The sequence below is a fragment of the Gymnoscopelus microlampas genome (genome assembly GCF_963454915.1).
Source record: "Gymnoscopelus microlampas genome assembly, chromosome: 20".
NCBI lineage: Eukaryota > Metazoa > Chordata > Actinopteri > Myctophiformes > Myctophidae > Gymnoscopelus > Gymnoscopelus microlampas.
In genome coordinates, this window is record NC_139957.1 from 40,539,071 (window position 1) to 40,560,040 (window position 20,970).

At 42.4% G+C, this 20,970-nt stretch overlaps 1 protein-coding gene across 2 annotated transcripts; it reads left to right on the forward strand.

Annotated features, from left to right (window-relative positions):
- Positions 1-308: 308 nt before the first annotated feature.
- Positions 309-20,010, forward strand: fbxo34 (F-box protein 34). Of its 2 annotated transcripts, none has more exons than XM_084045838.1 (3): positions 309-533; positions 12,446-12,628; positions 15,442-20,010. In XM_084045838.1, exons 2-3 carry the CDS (start codon positions 12,555-12,557, stop codon positions 17,636-17,638), a joined length of 2,271 nt encoding a protein of 756 aa, XP_083901964.1. In that variant the 5' UTR covers positions 309-533; positions 12,446-12,554; the 3' UTR covers positions 17,639-20,010. The 2 variants fall into 2 exon arrangements, with proteins under 2 accessions (XP_083901964.1, XP_083901965.1); XM_084045839.1 differs by lacking the exon at positions 309-533 and adding an exon at positions 1,557-1,580.
- The last annotated feature ends 960 nt before the right edge of the window (positions 20,011-20,970 follow it).

The window sequence follows — 20,970 nt, forward strand, 5'->3', positions numbered from 1 at the left end:
GTAGATGCTTATTTGGGCTTGTTAACTAATGATGTTTAAACCAGTGTTTCATTTTCAAGTCAAGGACCCCCAAATTAATATATATTTGTCTGCAGACCCCCATCTGAAAACATTTTATGCCAGGGACCCCCATACAAGATTTGTGTTGTTAAAATGTTTCAAAAAATATTCCAAAATGTTCAAATTGTCTTCAAGATTTCTTTTGAAAATAGCCAATATATGTTATTTTGGGCTTGTTTTCATAGACCTGGTTGCTTATCTCTCTCACAAAACCTGGCAACACTAGGTAGGAGTAGTAGTGAGTACACTTATTATACTACAGTACAAGCAGGCAGGCGACTCTCTCGAAGCCGCAAAGGAAGGAAGCCAATTAAATAGTGTAATTTCACATGCAACTCAAGTTTAATAGTGACGAATCGACGGCTACATGTGTTCCAAAGGCCGAGGGGAGGAGAAAAAACACGCTGTTTGCACGCTTTTCCACCAGGAGAGGATTTAGAAACGCCAAGACATTTCTAGACTTCTGCTCTCAGGTTGGTTTTTCTTTTTTTTCCATTCCAGGCTGAAGATGTCATGGACACGTCGGTGACGTCAATGCACGTAGTCGGAAGAACAAACATTAACTACAACATGTATACATTTATTCTTAAACCACGTTATTTTCTCTAAATAAATAAAATGAAAAAATAATTATAGGTATTTTTTCAGTATTCAGTGTTTCCCCAAATGGCGAAAACAGCGGATCATAATAACACGGTACACCCGAACCCCGTAACGCTAGATGGCGCTTGCTTTTGACGTGACGGGCACATCCTTGTTTATTGTACTTGTGGTGTTGAGTATTCTGTTGTTTCTTTTGACGCTATAACAACCTCCAAGTCGTGAGACGCGAGGTGAAACTGAATGGTTTGTGTAGCTTGTAAACTTGTCTGTGTCGGAGTCATTCTACCCGGGTCAGTACCCCGGCTAGCCACCGAGGCTAATATGGTTAGCATGTTCTGCCGTCACTTTCAATGGCCCTCAGTGCTTAGCATGCTAGTTAGCATCGATGCTAGTAACGTTGCAGCACAGAAGTTTAGCTTTAAGTTTAGACAACTTAAGCCATTTAGGCTGCTGTATATTTGACCGTTGAATCAACCAACATAATAACGTTTCTACCCGTGCCTGTGTCACTAGTAAAGAATTGTCTTATTGTCAAATAGCTCTTATTTAGCCAAATAAGGCCAGGTTGAGTCTTGTTTTGCCTTAATTTGTGGTGAAACTAAATGAAACACAAACACAAATGAATGTTTTTATTTGATCAAGCCAAGCTCTCAGGATGTCGCCTGGGTCTTTTCTAGTTGTCATGATGAGGCCAATGTCATGTCAACCCTAAGTCCCATTTTGGCCTAGATGAGAGCAGGCCAAGCAAACAAGCCTGGGTAGCTAACCTGTGATGATGTGGGGGGTTGTGTGGGTTTGGTTCAATCATGGTTGTGCTGTCTGGGTTTGAACTGCTAACTAACATCTACATTATGTGTTGGTTTTTTAGGATTTGGAACATTGGCAACAGCGGAGTGAAAGCGTGTTCTTACAGAAAGGTAGTCAAAGGGTAGACAGACAGACAGGCAGACATACCGAAAGAGGCCCTGGTTCTGTCTGGACCTGACAGCTGCATTCTGTGTCTGCAAGAAGCCACACATACATAGCCTAATGTCACTGAGGAAGATACATTCTCTGTGGCTTTTAGCCCGTAGTTTTATTGGCGATACTGCTTTTGTATTTGTGTTCATGTCACGGACCCCCTCCCCCAAATTGATACTTATTGGCGTTGACCCCCATTTGAAAAAAACATTCTGCCCTGGCCGAAGAGAGTGTTATTGGTTGTTAGATTACAGTAGTGCAGAATTCCACAGCGGTCTATACTGTATGTGGGGGAGATAACAGTGGAGAGTCAGGGAAACCTATGATCTGAAAATGAGTACTTGTACATTCTCTCATTGAGCGTCTATAGCTTATAGCCGGTTATATAATGGTGAAATTAAATGGTTCTGCATTTATCTGGGGACCCCTCAGAACACTGGTTCTCAACGTGGGGTCAGAGGACCCCCCCCCAGGGGTCCTTGAGGAGTTAACAGGCCCGTAACTTTGACAGTATACAAACTAACTAAATGGACCCGTTTTTGGACCCTCTCATTTGTACACTCATTTGTACAGTTAGATTAACAATGAGGATTTTAGAGTGTAATTGGGGTCCCACCCCACTTAGAGAACCACTGTTATGTGACCACAGGGAATTGTTCAGTTGAATTGTAGCACAGCAGTGTGTTTAAGAGTGCAAATTAGATCCTCCCAAGTCCCATAAATGGTATATGGTTGTACCCAAATGAAATAAGTTGCCTTCTCCTGTTTGTTTTTACATGTAGAAAGATTACAAATACTCAGTAGCGAGCAATGCAGCCTGCCTGGTGTGAACCTCAGTATATGAGGAATGTGTGAAATGTGTTTTTAGACGTGATATTTCCTCCTTTTCAGCGTACAGGCTCTTCAGTCTGTCTGTCAGAGAGCATTGGAAGTGGGGGTTGTGATTGATGTTTTTACGGTGTGGCTCTACCAAGAGGCTGTGTGTGTGTGTGTGTGTGTGTGTGTGTCTCTGGAGCTGATCTCGCAAACCGCTGGACTGATCAACGCCAAGCTTTGTATGCACACTGTCACCTCCACACATTTTCCTGATGTGTTTTATACCTTCGGAAACATTCGATTTTATAATGGAAGTCAGTGGGGCTGTGATCACTCTGAAACCAACGAGATTTGTTGTCATATGTCATAGATTTGTCATAGATGACTGATGTCACAGGCTGGCCACATGAAGTCTGAGATCTGCATTATTTTGTTAAGATACGTAAGTGTGTTAAAGTTCTATATTCATATAGCAATCATTAGAGCACGGCTACTCAACTTAACATTGCTCAGGGGCCACATTGCAAAATACAACTGTGATCAAGGGCCTTAGCCTAAAACTAATAATGTGATGCATGGGGCGCATGCGGCCTGCTGGCATCACATTGAGTAGCCCTAGAGTGTTTGTTCAGAAACGGGTCTCTCCATCTTTCCAGCTCTTTTGTATACCGAAAATACACTTTCAGGCCAGGAAGGATACAGATTTTATCCAATTAGGAGAGAAAGCTCACACAGGATACACTGATGCAGCATATAAACAAGTGAAATTGAAACTGATGGGTGGGGGAAACAATTGCAGCGAAAACTGGAACTGGATCACTTTCAAATTTAAGCTGATACATATTTTTTTGTGGGGTTCTCTCTCTACTGATTGAATAAAATTGGTATCCTGACTTTAACATTTATCTTGTTTACTTTATTAAACAAGAGGTGAGATGCCTCTTATTGAACAATACACTACTCTTAAATCTATAGCAATGATGACGAGCTTTAAGATGGTGGAAACAGTGGCACCTGAGCCAGGTGTTGTGGGCGGCAGGGTCTCCTCAGTGTTTGCGTCAGTGGAGAGATGGTTCATGTGATTAGTGTGTGAATGGAGTTCTTGTGGCATTGTGTGAAATGATTAGTGCCTGAGACACAGAATTTGATCAGTATTGTTTTCAGTGAAGAATTGTGTCATAGTGTGAGAAGAACTGTCTGAGGCTCGCGCTGCTGGTCACACCCATTAAATAGCAACAGTCTCCAAGAGAGACTGCTGCACGTTGTACTGGCCTGGGGCGTCCTCTCTGCCGGGGTGGGAATCCTCACTTGCATCCAAATGCTGGACTTGAAAAGAGCTAAAAGCTGCAATTCATAACTTGTGTGAGAATGAAACGTTACTTAAACTATTTGGTAGGGTATCATGTTAAAACAATATAACTAACTAGCTGTGGTGGTTGTATTTGGTCTCCCTGCTTTTCTATTGAGACATATGGTGGTCTGGTCGGACCACTACTGGGTGACATTAAGTGTTATTGCGTGAATGTGAAGATCAAAAGCTGGTGTGTAATTATTTTTAGGGCTGCAACTATCGATTATCATCTTAGTGATCATTAATTCCTACGTAAATTAATGCTCTACTTGATCATACTGCAGCGTCACACACAAGTATCAAAAGTAGCAGTCAGATCAGATCCACAAGCTCGGAACTTTCGCGACTCTTTTTGAGCTTGTAATGTAGATCTGCTACTTTTTTAATTTGAATCCTGAAAAGTAACAGTTTTGGACATACTGTATGAGGTTTCCACCCGACAGAGATGATGTATAGCTAAAATCTAAAATGACAGATGCTTTCCCGGTTTTATTTGTTTAATCAAATTATCGAGAAGGGTGTTTTTTATATAATAACTAAGTGGATGTCAACAAATCATTATTTTATATTTCATCACACAACGGTGATGAAACCGTCTACAAGCTCAGGTTGACTATCTGAGCTTGTAGATTGATTGATTGATTGATCTACAAGCTCAATGATGAGCTTGTATATTGACTATTACCACTATTTTTGAATATGTTACAATAACATGCCCAAAATGGGGATAGTAAATCGATTATCAATGATTTTTCATAATCGATTAACTAGTTCATTTGACTTGCGTTTGAGTGGTTGGCTCACTGATGTCATCTGTCCGTGTCGGGTCACGTGTCGCGATGCGTTGTTGAGAGCTTGTAGATCTGCTACTTTTGCAATCTTTGAGACAGTTTTCACCTATATATTGACGCCAGGTTGGAATTGGTTAAGTGGAGGCTTGTTTTTGTGCAGTGATGATAACGTCACACACCACTAACATAACGCAGCTGTTCCTAATTCATGATGATGAGTCATCAGATTTGTCAAGCAGCAACTTTAGCATGGAGACAAAGCAAGCACCACATCATGGATTAAAGCTCCTATATTGTCGCTTTCGAGCAGAAACCTTGTAGCTCTCCATATTTCAACTTTTCTGTTTTTTTCATAAATGGATGCCCTACTTCACGGCATCACACCAAAGTAGCAAAAATTGCCGATCTACAAGCTCACAACTCGATGCGACGTGATGTGAGCTTGTAGCTATTTTTGATATTTAGAAGAAAAGAATCACGTGAAATCAAAAATGGTTAATTGTCTGTGGGTTTTATAAATATCATTTGAACCAATGAAGTTATTAACAAGTGCTTGTGACTAAGCACTTGGAAGTATTGCAATTCTTTCTGCAGGTTTTTGCCAGTTGAGCTTGTCTTGTTGTGAAGATGCGATGCGAGAGTGCGGATCAGCCGACACCATCTCGGGACTCACTCCACACCTTCCCATCTAGCATCAGGCTCTTGAGCTCTGCAGTGTTGCTAGCTCCGCTGTCACGCCACTTAGGACTATTTAGGATTAATTGTCACTCAAATAATTGTGATTAACTATTTAATTGTGTATTTGGCATTGAACATTGGAACATATGAAGCCTTTTAGGCTTTGTAATCAAAAATTGCACAGGGCAGATATGACAAATAACTGAAATATACAAAGAAATTATTGACCCATTTCATATTTTTTTTATACATGTAATATTTTTTATACTTGCATTTTGCCATTTTTGCCATTTTTAAAAATGGCAGAAATAGCAAGCTTGTAGATCTTCTGAAATAGCTGTAGAAGGCAGAAATAGCTGATCTACAAGCCTACAACGACGACGTGTTGTAATCTTGTAGATCTGCTGTTTCTGCCTTTTTTAAATATTTGAAAATGTGTGAAATTCTTTCAACATGGAAACGATATGACGATTATGCAAAGATAATTGCGACTATCTCAAATAATTGCGTTTAGATGATTATGTAATAATTGTGAGAGGCCTAACGCCACTGTGTGTCTATGTTGGTGGTGCGTCTCTTCCCCCTTCTAGCTGCACCTTGGGTTGGCTCCGACAGTGTCAGTTTGCTTTGCCACCAGACCAGTTCTGGGTGCCAGACACTGTCAGTGCCCTGCCAGCCTCATCCTTCTCTCTCTGACCTTGTCTGTGTGTCATATGTCATAAATGGTTTTGGTCATGTCCAAAACCGTTACTTTTCAGGAAAGGGGGAAAAAATGACCTGTGTTCCAATGGATCCAATGTAGTTATTTAGTCACAAGCACTTAATTACTTCATTGGTTCAAATGATATTTATAACACCCACAGACAATGAACCATTTTTGATTTCACGTAATCGTTTTCTTATAAATATCAAAAATAGCAGATCTAAAATGAAATGATGGGTAAAAAATATATATATTTATTTTATATATATATATATATATTATACCTTCATTATGTACTGTAGTGCTGACAGATAATTTAATAGTTTTTTTTGCCCTGATGGAGAGACATCTGTCTTCTAGGGTTATCATGTGTTGTCCTCAGGCGAACACATCTGTGTGTGTGTGTGTGTGTGTGTGTGTGTGTGTGTGTGTGGGGAGCACTGACGGTGTGTGTGTGTGTGTGTGTGTGTGTGGAGCACTGTGACGGCGTGTGTGTGTGTGGAGCACTGACGGCGTTCTATTTAGTTGTAAATCGACTTTTAGGCAAACTGAACTCGGGCCTGTGATTAAATCACCCTGTTATCTCCACTATTTCAATGATGGCTGACTGCCACCTAATACTGTGTGTGTAATGCTAATGATGTAATGTTATGACGTGACTGATTCAACCTAACCAGATGTTTCTGGGTGGGTTAGCTCTCCCTTTCAGTCCCCCCCCCGCCCCACACACACACACTCTCTTGTTTCTCTAGTTTTTGCTCCAGTTCCGGGTATCAGGCAATGCATTATTTTTTCTTTACATTGATTTGTTTACATAAAAAAAGTTAATGATTAATTATCTATTCAAAAGTAATCAATAGAGCGATCACTAAGAACATAATGGATAGTTGCACGAAACAAAACCATTAAATTGACTTCCAATTACATTTATTTATTTTATTTAGTCGTGGGCGCACAAGGGTGGCGTGCAAAAAAAAGAAAAATGGCTGTATGTTTATAATTATGAATGTATATTTAACATTTGAAAAGGAATAATCCTGGACAATTAAATCATGTAGTTGAATTGGACCCTTACAGCTCTGTAACTTTGAGATGATACAAATGGAACCAGTTCGACCCGTAGGGGTCCATTCTTTTATACTCTCACAGTTGAATTTAGACAGAGGATTTTATTGTGTAGTTTGGGTTACCAGAGATGATGGGGGGGGTCTACTCTGTGGCCTAATGCATGTCAGACTACTGGGGCTCCTTGGAGTGTGAAAGGTTGAAAATCATTGAATCAATGCTTTAGAATAGATGGATGAATAGTTTTTCCTAGAGGACATTGGAGATCCATTGTTCCATTGTGGAGACATGTCGACAGCTCAGTCGGTTGTTCCGCCCAGCTCACTTCATCTTGTAGAGACATGTGGAGGTATGTTTGTTGTCAGCCGGGTGGAGCCAATGGTCACATGACTTTGTAGATTTTTCACAGGTCAGGTTTAAGGTTTATGTGGTTTTTGTGTGTGTTCAGGTGAAAACCCCAACTGTGTGTTTTTGACAGCTGGGTTTCCCCAGTCAAAATGTAAAGATCCTGTTTGACTACTTTGTAAAAGAAGCTTTGTTCCACACACACACACACACACACACACACACACACACACACACACACACACACACACACACACACACACACAGTGAGCTTGTAAAGCAGAAATCAGAGTACAGTATGTAGGACAGTGTTTTTTTAAACCCACTTCATTTTTTTACAGTATATAGGACAAGTGGTTTTAGGACAGTGCTTCTTAAATATGTGTATGTCAAGGACCCCCAAATTGACATTTATTAGGCCACAGAAGCCTATTTTTAAAAGATATTCTGCCAGGGACCCCATAAAAGAAGATTTGAAGATTAGATTATTAGTATTACGGAATTCGACAACAGGATACTGTAGGTAGGGAGATTACACTGGAGATTGTGAAACCTATGATCTACAGGGCCTAAAATGCGTTTTTCAAAATGGTATTGGCATGTATTAATGTACATGATGATTGATTATGTATGCATATCAATTTGGGGGTCCTTCACTTGAAAAAGTTTGAGAAGCACTGGCCCACAGTTTGATTTTGAAAATCAGTAGATCAGGGGGGGGGGGGGGGGATTCAGCTGGTTGGAGGTAGTTGTAGTTGTTTGGAATTAATTGAGTTGAGTTGATTTCAGCTAGTTGGCGTTAATTGGATCTAGTTTGAGTTTGTTTGTTTGAAATGGTTGGATTAGTTGGAATTGGATTTAGTTGAAGTTAGTTGGAGAACTTGGAGTCGGTTGGAGTTCATTGGATTTAGTTGGGAGTTGGAATTAGTTGGAGTTAATTATCTCTTTAGAGTGTTTGATTACATGGGCTACGTAAAGTATTGTCATGAGTGTGGTTTAAAACTGAGCTGTGACTGCCTCTTCTCCTTCTATCCACTTCCACTACTTTCTGTCCTAGTTCCCTTTTTCATGCCCGCTTCTAGGTCACAGCCTATTGTTTAGTTTTATTCTCTTGTAGGGTGCAGTTAGGTGTTGGACCGTATATGAGTCGGTGTTTACTGTGTGAGTGATGGCTATCTACCAATACTGTATCTGGTCGTGATCATGTAATGATACCAAAAAACTCATACGATAATATCACGGTAACGAGTCCACAACGTGATATTTATCATAATGTATATTTAAAAAATGAAAACAATTCAACAACTTTGCATTTACCATTCTCATGTCATTACATGAGCTCTGACTGTAATATAGCTCTGAGTAGTCCATGAAGTTCACCCATCTGTGGTTAATGAGATGCACTCTGCTTGTTTGAGGCTCTTGTGTCACTTTAGCTTTGGTCTCTTGGTACAGTGCTGGTTACAATGTTTGACTTAAAGTATGGCTGTAATCGAATTTTATACTTTGCCAAGCCGGGAGGGAAGACCGTGAATGGGTGGAAACTGAGTTAGTCACTAAGCTAAATGGCTAGGCTATATCGCTCAGCCAAACGGCCAACAACAACGGGTTAGTTGTTTAGCAAAATAACCCGCGATCAGCGAGAGAGTTGCTGCAAAGGTGTTAACCACTTAAACCCTATATATATATATATACTTAAGCTATTTGAAAATAGACAGCACCAAAATCTTTTCTGATGGGGGTCTGTGGCCAAATATGAATTTTGGGGTCCTTGACATAAAAGTGTTTTAGAACCACTGCTCTACACTGCTTCAACATTAGACAATCAAGTTTAACTGACCTGCCATAGGCGCTTGTTTGGGGCGTTTTTTTATAGACCTGGTTGCTTCTTTCTCACGCAAAATCTGGCAACACTGACATCAGCACATCTCAGTCTCTAGCCTGTGTTCACAGGGATCAACTGTGCAGATATTTTCACAGTGATCTTTAAAATATTAGATTTCTAGCAAGAGGGATGTTTTAAAGATCTGTGAATCTGCACATATGATTGCTGTGAACACTGGGTCCTCTGCTGCTGTTCAGACACAAATGGACCGTGATAATATTTATCACAATGTCGCAAAATTGACTATCGTTACTTCCCTACTATTTGCTGTCTCTTGGTGTCATGGCTACAGGCCTACTAAAGGTTGCTCTCCACCGCACCGACGTCGGCTGTGGTAAGCGTTGGAAAGACTGGAAAGCGTGTGACTGTGCATGACTCGTCTCATTCAAACACCAGCTGTCAGCTATCATATTTTCTCTGAAACAAAAAAAAAATGATATAGAAAAAATAGCAGATCTACATGCTCGTATCTATGAGCTTGTAGATCTGCTATTTTTGAGACCGGGAGGTCTCAATGGGTTAAGGCGAGTAAGATCTGTAAAATCACTGAAGCAAACCTCTGTGGTGTTCTATGGTTTCACTTGCAAACCGGACTGCTCATTCTCCAACTATTTTCATGGGACGATGGATTTATGATGATTGATTTATGATAGATTGGCCATTTTATTCATTTTAAATGATGGTTGATGATGAAACGTTGGATTACTTTGTGGATGCGCATGGCTCGTGTTGTGAGTAGCCTATCCTACAGTAGGCTACTCAAACAGAAATTAGCCTAGTTGAAGCTAAATTATATGGCCGTGTGCGCATTGCGCTGCCGCTTGCTGTAGGCCATGCAGGCACGCAGTTTTTATTGCTTTAAACATTAAATACGATACCAAAATAGTCTAAACGGATAGGCACTGGGTAGCAAGAACTAGTAGAGTAGGTGTTGAATTCTCTAGACTTGTATGTACAGCAGCGCGTGCGCACGCACACACACACACAGGCAATATGGCGTGCATTCCAAGCATATTGATTACGCTCTGCCATATATAGACATGAGAAGAATCCCAAATGCTTATTGGCTCGTCACAAGACTAGCGCCACACACACACGCATTCTCTCACTGCCACTTACTCAGTCCAACAAACACACACCTAATACTGGCAGGGTCCCCACGGTCATGAAATTCCTGGAAATATTTTGAAATAAAAAATAAAAAAATCCAGTACTGGAAAAGGTTTGAAATTGATCAAACATCATCAAAGGTCCTGGAATTTATCAAGGGTCCTGGAAAAATATTTGGCTATGCATTGTTTTTGGCTATTGATTTTGTTAAAACAAAACATTTTCATAAACATGAATAATATTACACGAAATATAAATGGTAAATGGTGCATTTATATAGCGCTTCTATCCGAAGCGCTTAACATTGATTGTGCCATTAACCCATTCACACACACATTCATACACCGATGGCGGAGGAAACCATGCAAGGCACCAACCTGCTCATCGGGAGCAATTAGGGGTTCAGCGTCTTGCTCAAGGACACTTCGACACTAACTCTAGGGGAGCGCCCCAGCCCGGGATCGAACAGGGAACCTTGCGGTTTTCCAGTTCACTCTACCGGGCCACTCTACCCGTGAGCCACTGCCGCCCACTGCCGAAATATGTAACATAAGTAGTTTTTCGCCGAACGGGCTTTGTGACGGCTGCCTAATGTATGTCTCAAACTTTATTTTTGCTACACTGCCTATCTTTGGGCATTCTGCATAGGAGTAGGCCTAAGAGACACATTATTGCGCTGAATGATTGTTATATAGGCCTGGAAATTGGGCTAAATATTCTGGAAAAGTTTTGGAAAAGTTTTGGAAATTCATTGCTAAAAATGTGTGGGGACCCTGTACTGGCAAGGTGTGTGTGTGTGTAATAGGAGAAGGGTTTTAACAGCTGTGTGGGTGAAACGGTCAGCATCACGTTCTGTTGTTGTGTACAAGCCACACACACTCAGTCAGTCAGTTCTCGTAGTGAAAGACAAAGTATGTGTTTGTGTAATGGAAAGAACGACACATCATGACAACATTTGTGTGTGTATAACTTAGTTCATACGCTACAACTTCACTCGCGCATGTGTGTGATTTCCATGTCCAACACAGTTCCATGTTCAACACAGTTCAACAACAGTAATCATATTAATAGTAATACTTTCATATAGGGATGCACGATTAAACGTCATATCGGTATTGTCCTTAAAGATGCAATATCGTATCAATAATATATCTTTTTTTAGACAATCTTTTATAATGTATTATGTTTGTATGTGAAGCTTCTTCAGTGTTTTCTGAAGAAGCTTTCAAAAAGGGCCATCAAGTTGGAAAAATACTACATTTAAGTTGTTTGAACTAATATGTGCATCAGCAGGCATAATAAATCGGGTAATAAGAATGCATTGTTTATTAGAAGACTGCATCTGCACCCAGAATCAGTTACTGTATAACAGGTGTAGGTAAACCCTACTGGAAACTTGTATATCTGCATGAAACCATGCTAGGGATGTTAAAAATGTATCTATAATAGAAAAATAGATTAAATGCTGTTAAGAATTTACTCGATTAAATGTGTCGATTTTCAATTAATAAAAAAAAAAGTTTTCCAAAAAAATGAATAATAACTACCTACAATAGCTGACCTAACAAGCTCACGACGCGACACTTTTTGAGCATGAAGATCGGCTATTTTCTATATCTCAAAAACAATTTGAAAAGAACAAAAATGCAACATTTCAACATGGATCATTTAATAATTGATTAAATAGATCAGTTACATGAACTCTTGGCCCCTCTAATGCTGCATCACCCTATGTAATGCGTAGGGTTGGGAGGGATCCTTTAGCATTTTAACGATTTCCTCTTAATGGTCCGATTCCTTAACGGTTCCCTTCAACGATTCCTATAGGGGGGTTCCAAATGAACCCTTACAGGTCTGTATGGTGGTCCTTGAAATTAAAAAGTTTGAGAACCACCGGTAATTGCAATTGTATAGCAGACGTGAAGTCCACATAACCAGCTCTGACGGTGTGATAAAACCGGTTCCAAATGTGACGAAGCCGATTCCGGTTCCTCAATGTTGGATGCGGTTCCTACCGATTCCTCCGGTTCCGTATCCCAACCCTATGTAAGTGTGTGTGTTGTTGTGGTGTTCTGCAGGTTGTCTGAATCCCTGAACCCTGAGGGTCAACTGATCAACACCCAGCCTGTCCTGGAGGAAGAGAAGGAGAGGTTGTTGTTTTTTCTTCTGTCAGGGAGGGAGGAGTGAATGCATGAGAGATGTGAAACTGTCAATCAACCCAGAGCGTCACCACCACTAACCAATCAACAGTCAGCCTGGAGGTAAGGCCCACCTACATCCACATTATACTAACCAATCAACCGCCAGGTTATCGACAAGGATTTTCGTACAAATGTGTGTTTTTGGCATTGATCATTGGAACATATAAATATAAATTATATCTCTGTTTGCCTCTTTAGGCTTTTAAAACTAAAATTGCACCGGGTAGTAGGGCTGGCACGATTACAAATTTAAGTTGACAATTAATTGTCACTCAAATAACTGCGATTAACGATTTAATTGTGTGTTTGGCATTGAACATTGGAACATATGAAGCCTTTGATATGACAAACAACTGAAATATACAAAGAAATGATTGACATATTTAATAACTCTATAAATCAAAAAATAGCTGCTTAGCATGCTTACAATGCATCATGAAGTGACGCGTTGTAAGCTTGTATTTGAAAATGTGTGAACATTTTTCAACATGGAAACGATTATGATTATTATGCTAAAAGAATTGCGACTATCTCAAATAATTGAGATTAGACGATTATGTAATAATTGTGTCAGGCCTACCGGCTAGATATATGATAAATAGCTTGAATATACAAATAAATGACAATGACTGGTACCAATAATCGTCCGTGGAGTGGACCATGTCATTACAGTTGGTCCATGGGAAAATGTGTATAAGTATATGCTATCTTTTTTTTACCTAATGGTTGTAGTGTTGGGATAAATGCTTGGAATTAAATATTGACTGGCTTGACATTGGTTGCATGCAGTGTGCGACGCCGGCAGCATCCAGCTTTTAAGGTCCTTAAAGTTAAATATTAATTAAATAGAAATAACTGTGTTGTATACTAGATATATTGTATATATTGTTGTGGGGAGCTGGGGTGGGGCGGTCCTATTGAGAATTGTTCAAATTATGCTAGTGTTCCAGAGCTCAAAAAAGGTTGGGAACCTCTACGCTCTATTGTGTACCAAACATTAGTTTTCCCCAGTTATAAAACGCATTCCTGATGTCTTGTCTCACTCTCTCTCTTTCTGTCTCCTTTATTTTCTTTTCTCTCTCCTCTCTCTCTGTCCTCTCTCTTTCTCTCTGTCTCGCTCTCTCCTCTCCTCATGTCTTTGGTATGACTCCCTGTGTGTTTATGCCAACATGTTCAACCACATGTACAGGCTCGCACCGACACACCGACACACACACACACACACACACACACACACACACACACACACACACACACACACACACACACACACACACGCCTGGAGGTGAAATGCAGAACACGAGGTTCTGCAGACCTGCCACTCGGAGAGAGAGAGAGAGACACACACACACACACACACACACACACACACACACACACACACACACACACACACACACACACACCATATTACCTCAGTAGATATTCTAATGCTAGCTGAGTGGTGTGATCTCACTGACGCGTAGATCACTATGGAACAACAACCAAACTACAACTTCTATTACCACTGTATGCCAGCACAACCTCTGTATCAATACTGTATTGTAGACTCCTATAGATGTTGACGATCTCTGAAGAGATGATCGCCGATTATTTGTCAATGTCTCTGTGATCTTTTAACGGCGGTTGTTCTTTAACTGTCTTTTCTTTCCATGGAGAGATGCAAGGAGAGAGGAAACAAGGAAATAACGTTCTTAAGAGAAATCGGGCGTCCTTTCCTCTAAAACAGTGGTTCCCAAACCCCAAAAGAGAAATGTGTCGTCTCACCGGGACCCATACTAGTGAGCCGATCTACAAGCTCACAACGTGTCTCATCACGACACGTTGTGAGCTTGTAGATCTGCTATTTTCACTACTTTTCTTTAAAAAAATCATATAATTTGTTTTGTAGTTTTGTAAGTATTTTTTTTATATACATGAATTCATCTTTTTGGAAATTTCTTTTTAATTTTGAAAATGTTAGAGCACCACCACTCCTGGGTTGCCACAGTTGCCTGGGAGCACTGGTCGCGACCAGCGCTCTGAAACGACACCCGTTTGTTATTACGGCGGCACAGCTGGATCAGCTGCCAGCGTCTGTCATTCATACTGACACCAACAGTTTAATTTGGCCCAGAAAAGTTTCACGCCACTTGAGACACCGACATCGTATTGCATAATCAGAAGGATCGTTTCCATTATTAGTATGAATTCAAATGTTCGTAGATTTTCAAATATTTTCAAAAACAGTGGAAATGGTAGGTCTACGAACTGAGCTTTTATAGCGGCTATTTCCATTAGCCTTTTTATTATATAATGGCCTATTTTGGCCATCGTACATATTCATTTTGATTAGGCCTAATGTTGCCGGTCAATGTCAGTCATTTCTTTCTACTGTATACTGAAGTTATTTGTCATCTGCCCTGTGCACCCTGTTTGCAAAGCCTAAAAGACAACCCGATTTTTAATTTATATCTTCCAATGTTTAACTCATTCAGTGCCATTGACGTCACATTTTTATAAGCCCAGAGTGCCAATGACGTCGCCGACGTCATGAAAAAACGTTTTGAAAAAAAATGTTCAGAACCCAAGATATCATGATTTGAAGATTTGCTGCTCCATTCACTTCTTGTTTAACATCTTACTGAAAAAGGCTGTATCTCGCTTCCTAACCTTTTTTTTTACAAGGTATTTTTGGCTCTGGCACTCAGAGCCAAACTGCCAGAAATAAGTCAGGCACTGAATGAGTTAATGGCAAAAAACATAATTAAATCATTAATCGCAATTATTTGTATGACAATGAATCGTCAAGGTAAAGTCTACGATCATGACAGCCCTATAATTATTATTCCTTCATAATAACATGTTTTCTCCTCTCTGTGTCTCTCTCTCAGGCCTATCATGCATATGAAGTCGTGTCCTAAGCTGGTGAGGTCGGAGGTGAGGTTGGAACCTGGCACCCGCAGCGTTAACTGTGGCAACCCAGGAGTGGTGGGGGGCGTGGCTGGGGTCAGGGGGCGCTCCCCGTTGACGGTCATATCGGCAAACACACTTCACCACGGCAACAACCACAACGCTAACGGATCGGGTTGCCATGGAGACGCCTGGAGACGCAAGGCTAAAGGCTCCCAGGGAGGGGAAGGGCTGTACCGCAAGGGGGGAGGAGGAGGAGCTACAGGGGTGGAGGGGGAGGGGCCTGTGGACATCTGGGCGGTTATCAAACCAGGCAACGTGCGGCAGAAGATCGCCATCTTCACCTCCGTCAGCCCACCAATCGGAGGCTCGGACGGTTGGGGGGAAGACGCCCTGAAACACGAGGAGGTCACGCCCGTTTCCACTCCCGCCAGGCCTGTGTCTCTGAAGGTGAAGGGCGGCGTGCGGGACAGGGAGAGCTGCTCCTCCGCCAAACGACGAAGGAGATCAGGGAGCAATCGCCACCACCTCCATCACCAGCAGAGAGACCTCAACACCAACGCCAGCAGCCCGGGTGAGGAGCCCTTGAGCCAGGCAGCCCGAGGGAGTGGGGGAGAAGCAGGCGGCGAGGAGGAGGAGGATGGTGGGGGAGGAGTGTGTGTGGTGGATATGGTGGCACTGTTGGAACAGAAAGCAAACGTCAACACACACACAGGCTGTACAACCAAAGCACCTCCTTCTGCTCCTCCTACCGCACCTGCTACTGCTCCTCCTACCACTACTGCGCCTCCTTCTGCACCGCCTACCACTGCGCCTCCTTCTACACCTCCTACCACGCCTCCCTCTACTCCTAATGAGGGTTCAGAGGTGGAGGAGGGATCAGAGGTCATCAGGGTGTCTGACATGGTGGCCAGGCTGGAGTCAGAGTGTCTGAAGAGGAGCAATTCAACATCAGGAGGAGGTCTGTCCAGGAGCAATTCAACATCAGGAGGAGGTCTGTCCAGGAGCAACAGTCTGCGGAGAGGCCAGCCTTCATCACCGCCCCTGACATCCTCCTCCTCCTCCTCACCACCTTCGCTGCTGCCAGAGGTTGAAGTGGTCTCCTCTGCGCTCCCAGTCGTGCCAGTCCGTCCCAGTGAGGCTGAACACGGTTTGGACCGGGAGACCCCTGAGAGGCTCCAGGTCTGCCTGGAGGAGGTCCGGGGTCCCAGACCCACCAGCGGGGACGGGGGAGTTCCTCGGGAACCTGAACTGGAGCCTCCAACCTCCTCCCAGGCACAGCCACAGCCTGAAGACCACAGTGACTCTCAGTGCAATGTCCGCTCCCTCAAACCAGAGCTTCTAACTGCTCCCAGACCAGAGGAACCACCCCCGGGCATGTTGTTCTTCTCATCAGGCCCTCTCAGCGCACACTCCGCGCACGCCTCTATACACTCCGCGCATGCCCCAACACACACCACGCAAGCCTCTGCACACGCCACGCACGGTCCTATACACGCCACGCTAGCCTCTACACACGCCACGCACGGCCCAACAGATCCCTGCTCCACCTCACCTCTTCCCCCCACGGACTGTCGCCTCTCCCCCTCGCCGTGTGAGTCTGAATCCGGCAGGGAGGAGGAGAGGAGGAGTTCGGAGGATGACGAGGAGCAAGGCGGAGTGGTGGCGTGCTTCCCGCTGCATCGCAGCGTCTCTCAAGAGTTCCTGGCGGTCCGCCAGAGGATCCAGCGTCTGCTGGACCCCCAGCCGTTCCTGACGCTGCTCCCCCACCACCTGCTGGTCCACATCTTCTCCCTGCTGCCCACGTGCTCGCTGGCGGCGCTGCAGTGCACGTGCCACTACTTCCGCCTGGTCATCCGGAGCTACGGCATCCGGCCCGCCGACTCGCGCTGGGTGTCGGACCCGCGCTACCGCGACGACCCGTGCAAGCAGTGCAAGAAGCGGTACGGGCGCGGCGATGTGTCGCTGTGCCGCTGGCACCACAAGCCCTACTGCCAGGCTCACCCGTACGGACCGGGCTTCTGGATGTGCTGCCACGGTCTCTCCAGGGACACGCCGGGGTGCAACGTGGGCCTCCACGACAACCGCTGGGTGCCCGCCTTCCACAGCATCAATGCGCCCGTTTACAGGCGCGGGGGAGGCTTGGGGCAGCGCAATGAGGACTCGGTTGAGGACTGACCATCACAGACTTGTTTCATGATTTTTGACGTTTGGGTTTCTTTTCTTGTTTTGTTGAGGGTGTGGGTTTGTCTGCTGTCCTATGAGGGCTGAATCAGTGTGTGTGTGTGTGTGTGTGTGTGTGTGTGTGTGTGTGCGCACATGTGTATGCGCAAGCCTGCCTGCCTTTTCTGTTGTTGCCATAAGCATGTTGACGATGTATTGTTTGTCTTCGGAGTGTGGGTGGTTGTCCTTGTCAATACAGACTGTAAAGAAACAGCGCCCCCTGTCTGCAGCTCGCAGCCTGACGTCCTGTCTGGTAGGGGTGTCACCCCAAAAAACTAAACTAATCGAATCTGTGATTTTAAAATCAAAATTCAAATGCCATCACGAGCTTGAATGCCAGCTGCTTTATTGCTTGAGTTTCAGACACACAACCTGCAAAACCACCTAGATTAGAATGATGTACTTTTTCCCCCCCAACAGCCACCCCTACCGCCCCTATTCTGGGGCAAACGTGTGACTGAAATACCAGATCTACAAGCTCACACCGCCCATTCTGAAAATATATTTAATATAGAGCGGAAAACGAAGGGGGACTAGTATAGACCCCTGGGGGACTCCGGTCAACTAAGTATATAGGGTTTAACTGGTTAACATTTATTTGTATCGATAATTGAATTGAATCGTGACCTTGGAATCGAAACAAAAATGTAATCGTGGATTTTGAGTCGTGATGTCATCTGCACTTTATCCCCGCCTGTCCATTTCCTGTCTCCTCCTCTTCTCTGTGAAGTTTGAGCCACAGCCGTACGTGTGGAAGAGAACGTTCAGCCAAAGTTCTTCTTCTACCTTCTAAGTGGCAGTGGGCTGGGCGATGATGACTTCAAATCCATCCATATCAGCATTATTAGAACCGCTTTAAAGCGAAGATAGCCGATCTACAAGCTTGTAGATCGATCTACGAGCTTGTAGATCGTCTATTTTCACTATTTTTGCTCACCACCGCTGTACGACGAGGTATAATGTAGGGCTTAAATGGTTAATCAGACTTATCGATTTAGTCTATTCTAAAAATTCTGTTTGAATTTTTTCCTGTTGATATGTAAGAAATTAAGAAAAATATATATCATTAAAAAAAAAACCTGCTTCTCGATTATCCGATTAACCTACAGTACATGAGCGAAATTAAGTTGGTTACTAAGGATGGTTCTAAGGATCTGTTTCGATATATTTCCGGTTGTTTGCCCAGCCCTATTAAGCTGGCTAGTCATGGTGGTGGTGGTGGTGGTGGTATGGGGACACCCAGTGGTCAGACTGTGGAGCTGCAGCAGGGTACAGCGTTTGTCTTACAAACCCCAAACGGCAGAAACCGTAGTAATATGAGCACTGAAACACTGAGACGGAAAAACAACCTGGGAGAAAAATATTTCATCTGGGAGCTTTTATTATGGGTGTCATTTTTTGCCGAAAAACAGAAACCTAGCTGTGACCTTTTGACATGGAAAAGACACAAAAAATAGGTGTGTGTGTGTGCTTGCTTGTATTACTATATTTGTGAGGGCCTCAAGTATAGTAAAAAATCTCTTGTCCTCACAAGGACAAAATGTAGCTTTATGGTAAAGGCTTGATTTGTACCTGGTTGTGTTCTGCTGTCGCGGAGCCGATATCAGTGATGTTGCAAAGTGCAGCATTAAACTCTGTTTGGTCTTATACGGTTATAATTATGGTTATATTCCTTTAGAAAATGTATCAGATATTTTCCCCCCCAAATCTTACAACTTTAATATTTGCCAAATAAAAGTATACCGTATACAGACATAGAACATTATAGAAAGTAAATGCGACGCCTTGTGAGCGAAGGCCTTCCCACAGTAAGGATGCTGGGGTTTAAGTGTTTAAACTCAGGCTTTAAAGTCTTAAAAATGTCATAAATGCCTGTATTAAAATGAGTGTTGTAAAATGGTGATGTCCTCAAGTATAGGACGTCAGTGATGTATATTAGTATACATCAAGTATAGTAATGCAAGCGTGTGTGTGTGTGTGTGTGTGTGTGTGTGTGTGTGTGTGTGAGTGAGTGTGTGTGTTTCATCGGGAGGATCATGATGTAACTTCTGCACCTTTTGTTCATGTTTACATTTGTACATAAATCAGAGTGGTTTTATTATTAACAAACACAGAGCGGAGCGGCCTGGCTTTGTTTTACCTTTTCTTTTATTATCCTTGTTTATCATAATTGTACATACTGGAGAGCGCAGGAGGTTAATGATTTTGGAAAAGAATTTTAAAGAAGGTTTATGGGTGGAGACCATGTAATATATTGCTTTTTGAAGCTTACTTGGTTTCTCTGGATGCTCTATGATAAATAAAGTTTTTTTTCGTGTCTTTTGTTCTGGGAATAGACTGTCGTCTTGTTTTTTTATATATATATATATTTGTAATTATTCAGAATCTTTATTGTCACACAGATTTACAGGAAAGTGTGATTAGGTTTTGTTTTTTGTTGAGTTGATTAATCGAGACTCGATTAAGACTCGATTTAATCCAGTAGCATAAATGGAAGATGTCCAGCTTTAATGGAAGTCCAGTTAAGCTGAAAAATGGCGAAAAGCAGACCTATGTCACGGGGTGTGAGCTTGTAGATTGGCTATTTAACACTTTTTGCAGCCAAAGTATAAAGTGGGATTTCAGTGGTTAATCAGTAATTTAAGTAATTTAGTTGAATATAAAAACGAATAGAATTTGATATTTTACACACTTTTTTTCCGAAACATGCTTCTTGATTATTTTAAAAATGTAATCAATAGAATAATCCGGGTGGACAAAAACATCTAGATAGTAGAAGCCCTACTGGCGTAGTTTGGAAACCAAGACGAATCTGCCACAGCAAAAAAAGATTTGCTGTGCCGTGTGAATCTGTTTGTAACCAGCCCTTGGAAATGAATCTTTCACACCGAAGTTCCAGACTAATATCTACGGAGTGATATTAGTCTGGACACTCAAGCCTGATTTATACTGACACATATATGTGTATATAAGTTGAGCATTATACTCATGTCTGTTATGTTACCACAGCAACCAATCACATTTGTACAAATATTCCATTTGCCTGTCTGAACATCGCCAGTGATTTAAGACTTGCATCACAAACCAGTACTTCTTAATAGTAAATAAATAAAAATCATAAAGATGAAGGAATCGGATGTGTTTAAAAGTCACAGCTAGACGCTCTCTAAAGGTAGTCACCTGGAACACTTTTCAGTTAACATATGTATGAACAGACACTTGTTTGTTTTAAAACAAACTTGACTTGAGTCTCTTCATAGCCGCGGGAAGACCTTTGAGGTTAGGGC